General features: G+C 36.9%; 1 protein-coding gene across 1 annotated transcript in view; it reads left to right on the top strand.

Annotated features, from left to right (window-relative positions):
* LOC107758798 (protocadherin-15-like) overlaps positions 1–9249 on the top strand; it is a 126525-nt gene that overhangs the window by 109328 nt on the left and 7948 nt on the right. The window contains exons 21-24 of the mRNA XM_016576617.1: positions 6099–6120; positions 7283–7321; positions 7639–7712; positions 8808–8937. Of these exons, the coding sequence (XP_016432103.1) occupies positions 6099–6120; positions 7283–7321; positions 7639–7712; positions 8808–8937 (265 nt within the window). The remainder of the gene's footprint in view (positions 1–6098; positions 6121–7282; positions 7322–7638; positions 7713–8807; positions 8938–9249) is intronic.

Below are 9249 nucleotides of genomic sequence, written 5' to 3'. Positions count from 1 at the left end.
CAGATGTACCTGCTCCACACCCCCCACCACCTCCCCCTCCCTCCAGTCCCCCAGCACCTCCACCTCCTTCCAGTCCTCCACCCCAATCCATTCCTGTCCCTCCATCCCCACCAGACCCTTCCCATCCAACCCCTCCACCTCCTCCTCCTCTCCCACCTCCCTTATCACCAACCTTTTCCCGTTCCATACCTCCTACTCCATTTGTCCTTCCTCCTCTTCCCTCAGTCACATCCCTTCGACCGGTGTCCTTGCGGCCCACACCACCGCCTGAGCCTGAGCCTCCCAAGAGGGAACTCAAAGGAATCCTTAAGAACATCCAGAACATAGCTGACATAGAGAAATCCATTGCCAACATGTACAGTCAAATAGATAAAAAGCAGCGCCCACCAAATATTCTCCCCAAACCACAAGTGTCTGTCGAACCAGAGGCTGGTGTGTCAGAGGCGGAGCCTGTACAAGAAATACCAGCACCAGAACCCAATCCAAACATGAACTCACTAGTAGAGGAGCTGGAGAAACACTTTCCTTCTCAGTCCACTATCATGTGACACTCTCTGTCCATGTTGCTATTACTGTCTTAGAAGCTGTTCACACAGGATGCATTCTAGCATTACAGAATTTTGCTAGAGTGCAGCAGAACCATAGACTGTAAAAAAAGATAGACCGTGCACCTCCACTCTCTTCCATTGAAGAAAAGTAAAGCCGCCAATGTCCCAATAGGGTGCGAACATATTGCGCTAATTTGGGACCAGAGACTGCGCAGTAGTGAACTCGGGACCCGAGTCTGCGCAGTAGTGAGCGAAGTGGAGCTGCATCCCGCCCACACACCCGCAGGGTTGATCGCAAGCACATGTCCCTGACCCTTTTTTAATTAGCCTGACTGCTCAAATTTGTGTCTACTGATTGCCGTACAAGAGGCTTGTGTTAAAACAGTGGTTTTCAATCCTGGTCCTGGGGACCCACCACTCTGCACATTTTGTATGTCTCTCTTATCTGACACACAGCGCAGTTCATGGATCTCTCTCCTAATGAGCTGATGATCTGAATCAGGTGTATTAAATAAGGGAGACATGCAAAATGTGCAGAGCGGTGGGTCCCCAGGACCAGGATTGAAAACCACTGTGTTAAAATAAGGTAAATACAACTAGTTTGTGCCTCAGTTCGCTCAGAGAAGCTGTCAATCTCAGCTGTCAATCATGTCACTCTCCCATTTTTATAGCATCACATAACTAAAACCAAACTTATTTAAAAAACGAACTCTTGAACTTACATCAGCGTGAAAAAAGTACATAAAATGACAAAAACCATCTTTGGGAAAAAAAATTTTGAAATGAAAGTTAATTATTTAGTTTGTCTCACGTCCCATTAGATTACATGGAGTGGGCGGGGTTTATGACCTATACAGGACCAGCCACCTGGGGGCGATCAAAACACTTCGGCTTCACTTTTTGCGGCACACTTAAGCAGAAATGACAATCGAAAAGGCATTCCTGTAGCTCAAACAGTAGAGTATGGTGCCAGTGGCACCAGCACAAGAATGTGTCCTGTTTGAACGGCCCCTTAGACTATCACTACGTTCTTGTCATCTTTTTGTCTTATCATTGTGTTTCATCTTACTGTATAACAAAATCAAATGTTTGTGCTTTTACAGTTTTTGTATTTTTAATAAGTTTTGCAAGAGTGTTATTATTTAGTTGAGTTAAACCTTCATACAGGCATTTTAATATTTTAGCACACAAAACACTTTTACTTATAGAAATTCTCCTATTCATATGCCCTAACGTCGGGCTATATGTTACTGTCACTGGATGGGATAAATGTCCTCTATAAAGCTTTTTTCTGAGGTACACTGCATGCACTCACCTCTCATTTCTCTTTCTTTCTTTTTTCTCACGTTTTCTCTTGTTAATTGTATTAGTACAGCCTTGACGCCACATTTACACTGTCTACCAGTTTTGAGCAATATCTGGCACAGGATATTCATATAAGCACAGTCGTTTATGTGAATGTAAACATATTGAATTTAAAAAAGGATGTGTGTAAAAATATCAGATCTGTGCATTAGGCCTCAAAGTGTGATCCTGTGTGACACTACATGCATCAAGAGTGCCATGTAGCTCAGATAGTCAAAACATTGCTTTGATTTTACATGAAAGAGGATTGTGAGGAAATACTTGTATTTTCAATGGAAAGTAGCAAAACACTGCACTTCAAAAAGTGTCAGTCTTCATTGTATAAAGACTGTATCACTATGATCAATTTATTTTTAAAGGGTTAGTTCACCCAAAAATGAAAATTCCGTCACAAATAGAATTCCGATGACAAATCTGAGCTTATATATATTGGTCCACCACTAGTTATAGTCCATACAAATGATGTGCTAGATTCCAAGTTTTCTGAAGCAAAATGATAGCTTTCTGTGACTGACCAAAAATTAAAGGGTTAGTTCACCAAAAATGAAAATGCTGTCATTTATTACTCACCCTCGTGTTGTTCGAAACCCGTAAGACCTTCGTTCATCTTCGGAACACTGACCCTCCCATTGACAGCAAGGTAACTACCACGTTCAAGGTCCAGAAAAGTACTAAGATGATCGACAAAGTAGTCCGTGTGACATCAGTGTACTGTAACTGTACAGTACAACTGTAAAGTTACGAAACTACGAGAATACTTTTTTTGCGCAAAGAAAACAAAAATAATGACTTTATTCCACATTTTCATCTCTACTGCGTCACTTGTGGACACGCGTTTACGACGCGAGCGTGTGTCGATCATCTTGGTACTTTTCTGGACCTTGAACGTGGTAGTTACCTTGCTGTCTATGGGAGGGTCAGAGAGCTCTCAGATTTCATCAAAAATATCTTAAATTGTGTTCCGAAGATGAACGAAGGTCTTACGGGTTTCGAACAACACGAGTGTGAGTAATTAATGACTGAATTTTCATTTTTGGGTGAACTAACCCTTTAAGTACAGCGGCTATAGTACATTGTGTCTCTCTCAGTGCAAGCATTCGCTGCAAACTGTTTGTGCTAGATGTGCAAATTGCCTTTGTTAGAAAGGACTAGAAAAGCACTGAAGAGAAACAAGTTTGTTGTAATGTTAAATGGCCCTATGGTACGTGACTGTGCACACTTTAGGAGGTTTGAGAGGCAACTGAGTCGTCAAGTTGCTTGTAATTATTGGATAAATCAATTTAGGGCGAGCGTGTTTGTGTGTGAGAGAGAGAGCTTTTCTGATTGGTGATATGTCCTCCATTTACTTATTTAAACAGAAACACGCTGCATTAGATTCAGCAAATGCCCTCCTAATCCCGGCTTTAATTGTTATGATACTTATGGATGGATTCTGCACCATTACATCCGATTATTGTTGACTTGCAGCAGTAGACAACTATATTGTTTTTGTTCTTGTGCTGTAGCACATTCAAAAGTGTCTCAGTTGTTTTAAAGTTGTTTTAAACCTCTTACCCTATTAAATGTCTGCTATAAATTCAGACCCTTAATATAGACTACATTCAAACTTTTTGTAGATCACCTCAATGTTATGTGTGCTATGTATTTTTGGTTTTGTTTTTATATGAAAGAACTTTAAGAGTGAAGACAGAAAAATCTCTCATTGATTTACAATTAATGTGCAGGATTCAAAAACCATCGTCAATATTTGCCTTTTGAATTCCGATTTGGTCTTCACACTAAATGTTGTAATTTTTCTTTTCTTTCTAATATGTATTAAACCATTTAGAACTTCTTTTGTGATGGTGATGATTTACTAAAACTAGAAAATACCTAAACGTTTTTACTTTACTATCATTCAAGCACTGTTGTTTCTTTCTAATTTTCTTTGCAGATAACTCACATCATGCCATACTTTCCCATCTTATACCATGATTTGTTTTTTTCTAATCTGTAGTGCCATGTTCCATTAGGACTAGCAGTGCCATCATGACATATTAACAGTGTTAGGGAACAAACAAGCAAACATCTTTATGGCAATCAGAGGGAGGAGGGAAGCTCTCTGTGCGTTAAAATTAGCACAGTCAAACAAGATTCATCTGTCACTAATAATGTCTGTTTAGTCAACGTTTCAAACACTGGCAAAACAGATGGCAAAGGCCAAACTGCAGTGCAGAAAAGAATGCATGTCTAAAATTAGTGCTGTCAACAAATTAATTTAGTGATGTATGTGATTATATGTAACTAATCTGCATATTGTAATTGTGATTTTTTTTTTTTGTGCAGCCCTTTTAAAATACTTTCTAACATTTTAACTACTTATAGTAAATATTAATACATTATGCATAGTTATTAAACAAACCATGAATACACAGTTTCTATATTCTAAATATGAATTTTTGAAGGGCCTCTTGACATATTAGTGATGTTTATCCTGTTATGTAGTTTATGATTCATAATCAAAATCTTTATAAAATGATGTATATTTGCGTGATGCTGAAAACAACGCCTTCGTAATACCTTTCTCTACATGCTGTCACTGGTGGTACTGGCTCCCATTACTTTTAATTAAAATAAACTCCACATAGAATAGAACGTGCCAGCTAATGCTAAATTATTTGTAATCTTTTAATTATTTTGTGTGACCTTGAAGGAATTGAGAAAGATGATCAGATAATTAATATAGCACAGCAGGTTTAATTTAGCTTTGGTAAGTTTCCTTTTTGGGGGGGGGGAATGCAGCTGTACCTTGACCTTGTTATAACTATATAACATAATTAGTATGTAATTATATACTTCAATTATAATTACATATCATGTAATATATCATATGTCATTCAAGGACTGACACATCATTACACCTGCAAACACACTCACATAGAGAGAGAAAAGTCAACAAAACAAAAGTCCCTTGAAAGTCGCATATTATCGTCAAGAGATAAATCTTCATTTGAATCCCTCATTATGCCCACATCAGGGAAGAATTGCTGTAATTTGCTCTTGCTGATCTGCTGCCTGGAGAGAATTTTAATTTGCTACGCTTTCAGTGAAATGGTCCTGCCACTTAGGAAATGCTGGCCCGTCTCCATATAAACCCTATGTACTCCTAACACACACCTGATAAAGTGTAATCAAATGTTTTTTTTAGGTTGTCTTTGCATTGTCACACATGATAATGTCTAATGTCATTAAAGGCTTGAGGGTCTTAACATTCATCGAAGTGATAAACAAACAGTGTGCCACTTGTCCTTGCAGCGAACCTGTGTCTAGATTTTCTCCTCTATGGGCATGTCATTGTCTTATTGTCTGCTTTGAATCAGTGGTGTTAGCACAGATTCATTATGCGATGAGGCCTGTGAGCTTCATTGCCATTTAGTGCCCACCACTGAACCCTAGAGTAACGTCCCCTAAACACAAATCCCATAATTAATAATAATACTCACTACCCAATATGCAAATGAGTTTGTTTCTTCATTGGAACCAATTTGGAGAAATGTAGCTTTACACCAGTGCTTACTAGTGGATCCTCTGCAGTGAATGGGTGCCGTCAGAATGACAGTCCAAACAGCAGACAAAAACATCATGGTGCAAATCCATCAAACAAATCCATAAAGACATTTTTAACCAGCTAAAATATCCAAAATATTCCTTTTTCTTGTGAAAAAGTCATCTCAACTGAATCAGGAGAGAAATATGCAAAGATCAAGCACCGTTTAAAAGCAAAAACAGTCCAAAACTGTTCTAAACAAATATATCTTGTGGATTATTGTGATGTTTTTATCAGCTGTCGGGCACCCATTCACTGCAGAGAATCCACTGGTGAGCAAGTTTTCAGGTGACATACTCACCGAAAGTTTTGTTTCAGACTACTGTATAACTGCATATTTATCCACACATACGCGCTCAGTTCTTCACAGTTCTACATAATTTATCAGAGTTTGAGGCAGCCTTGCAAAAACTTAGCGGACATTGTCCTTGAAACGCTGTCTCATCTTATGCATTAAATCTGCTAAACATTTAAAGACTTTGTCACATCTGACAGTCCAGTTTGAGATAAAGAATTAAAACACTTTCTAGATATGAAATATCAAGGTTTTATCGTAATAATCTTACTGACTTTATTTCCATACTGTTATCTCCTCACAGGAGAGGCTACGGGCATCAGGAGGTATGTATTTTTATTCTTTGGAATTGCATTGTTCGAATGATGTCTCATCTTGAGACAGTTTTATTGGCCATCATTTTTATCATTTTTATCAGTTGATGCTATTTGATAGGGACAGTGATGACAGAAGAAATAAGTATTTGTCAAGATCTCATCTGTAAAATTGCTAGATCTGTCAATTTGGAGTTTGACTTGCTGATAACATTTCTCATATATATATATATATATATAGAGGGTACGGAAAGTATTCAGACCCCCTTAAATTTTTCACTCTTTGTTATAGGGTGCTGTGTGTACATTAATGAGGAAAAAAAATTAACTTAAATGATTTTAGCAAATGGCTGCAATATAACAAAGAGTGAAAAATTTAAGGGGGTCTGAATACTTTCCGTACCCACTGTATATATATATATATATTCTCAAGAGGTTCGATTTTATGAATTCCAAAGTGTGTTTAAATAAAGCAATAAGCGAGTGGATAATATATATTATTTTATAAATTAAGAACTAGAATTAAGATTATTAATTATGAATTAAGAACTATCTGCTTTATAATAATAATGTTTATAACATCGTTTCTAAATATGTAAGCTTTAACTTTTGAATGCTTTACCATATAATTATTTAAACTCTCTAGTATTTATTTATTTATTTTTTACATTATTTATTTTTTATTATTTTTTATAATGGAAGACATTCTTGAGAACTTTGCATGTAAACAGATCAAGTGATTTCTTCCTTAAAAACTACAGTGGGGTGCTAAAGTCTGAAAACACTAGTAAAAATTATTATATTTTCAGTTTTTCTAACTGAATAGTTTTTATTTATTTTTCTTTCACACTAATTGTTTTATCAGTGTAATTTCAGCAAAAGAATGAACTAAAATGAACACAATTTATCAGAATGTCTTCTCTAAAGTAAGAAAATCTGACCTTTTGTACAAAGACGTTCTCAAATGTTTATTACATTTTTTCTAAACCCTAAAACTTGCATATTTGCATGTTTAAATTCAGATTTTCAGTTGCTGATTTTCAGGGTAATCACAGACTTGTGGATCCAACTGTAATTATTTGATATCTTCTATCATTCATTCTCACATAGATTGTGTAATATTCCTCCTTTTCTCTCTTGTTTCTGCACTGTTTCTCTGCTGAATGCTGTGCAGCAACAGCAGTTGCTTCGGCCCTCTCTCTTGAGACCAGAGGTAGAGAATCGCAACTTTTATACTCACAGAAAATTGTTTCTGTTGAGCTGAATGTGCTGTAGTATGTCATTTAATGAACATGAATATGTAGTTCTTTTCTACGCAATTAAAGTGAAATAATAAACAAATATATATAATTGTTTTGCATTCACTCACAAGAAGGGCTAATGTAGCCACGTAGCTTTACCAAATGAAGAAATACAGAAATTCCTTTTTTTTTTCTTCTTTGTAATGGGCAGCACTTTCGTCTGTCTTCCCCAAGGATTTTGCCTAAAGCAATGCGCTCTTTGAATTATAACTCTTTGCTGTGCTCACAGGAACTCTCCATGGAGTCTGGTATCGACCCAGGACAGGATTATTATACACAGGATTACTACAATTATGATCATGGGTGAGTGTGCATTCATTGGTCGAAATGTGCTGCTGGCCAAAATAAAAATTTTAAGATATGTGTCAAGCCTGCTGCATTTAATAAATCAGTTTGTACGATTTCTAGGACTTTATTTAATGTGGTTTCTAGATGAAGAATTGTGTAATTTTCTCTAAACATTGTGGGTCTCCTGATTGTGTCTTTTTGGCTGTAATGGCAATAATTATTTACTGATGCTTGTGCAAGGTGAGCTGTCCATATGGAACCCAATTAGCAGGAAACAATAGAAATAGGTGTTATAAATGAATGGCCCCCTGAGGGAGGTGATGGTAATTGCAGACTATCAAAGATATTTGAGCAGAATGCTAGCCATGTTTTTTTCTTACTGCCTTATACAGTAGGTTGTACAAATGTGATCAGTAACAGTTCCCTGCTGTATACCACATTGGTCTTCAATATATCCTTCTAATCTCAATAAATCCAAATGAAAACCTCCATGGCTACAAGCTAGTGAGGATCAATATAATCCTGAATTGTTAGCTTGTTTCCTGTTAAATGGGCTGCCTAAGCTGCATTTGGGTTCAGACAGCCTGCTGCTCCCCAAGAATACTCAAAGTCCTTAATGAAGGTCTGTTTTGACCTTTTCCATACAGTGTTATGAGGTTATGTTTCTAAATCTTACTTATTGGATTTGCCTTTTATTTTAATGTCCCAGAACTTTCATAAAGTTTTAGTTTTGATTTAGGGGACAGTTAAGGAGAAAGTTTTTGCTCATTTATTCATAAATGTTTTCCATTTGTGTGTGTGTGTGTGTGTGTACTATACCCCACAAGTATAGTAATACCAGTACATTTTTACTTTGTGGATACATTTTTTAGGTCCCCATGAGGAAACAAGCTAATAAATCATACAGAATGATTTAGTTTCCTGTGATGGCTAGGTTTAGGGGTAGGGTTAGGGTAAAGGGATAGAAATACAGTTTGTACAGTAAAAAAAATAAAACATTACACTTATGGAATGTCCCCATAATGATAGGAATACCAGTGTGTGTGCATGCGTGCATGTGCGTGTGTGTGTTTGAGGTATATGCAATAATTATGTATACCTGTCTTTTAGCTATGACTTACCTCAGTATGGGAGTCGACGGAAGCTGATCTCTCCAACAGGGATGTATGATGAATATGGAGAGGTGATTATGGAAGATGATGGCAGCTACTACTACAGCCCACACGAATCCGAGGGAGAGGTATCACATTGTATTATTTTTTTTTCTTTCTGTTTTCTTAGTTTAAACCAATACAACATGCAGTATTTTTTTAATAAGTTACATTTATCCTGCTTCTAGCTTAAGGCCCTTACACATGACTCATGTCAGGGTTTTGGTGCTTTTGGCACCTTGACCTTCACTTGAAAAGCATTGCAAATAGCAAGGTAGAAAAAAACAGAAGTGTGCACATTAAAAGTAGTGCAATCAAATGAAACATTTGAGCTTAGAACAGAAAAAAATCCTGCTGATTACTTTGCATCACTGCAGAAAGACAAAAAGGTCTTTTTTTTT

The sequence above is a fragment of the Sinocyclocheilus rhinocerous genome, unplaced genomic scaffold, assembly GCF_001515625.1.
Source record: "Sinocyclocheilus rhinocerous isolate Xijiao unplaced genomic scaffold, SAMN03320098_v1.1 scaffold4098, whole genome shotgun sequence".
In the NCBI taxonomy this organism is placed as follows: domain Eukaryota; kingdom Metazoa; phylum Chordata; class Actinopteri; order Cypriniformes; family Cyprinidae; genus Sinocyclocheilus; species Sinocyclocheilus rhinocerous.
This window is presented reverse-complemented; position numbering and strand designations above follow the sequence as displayed.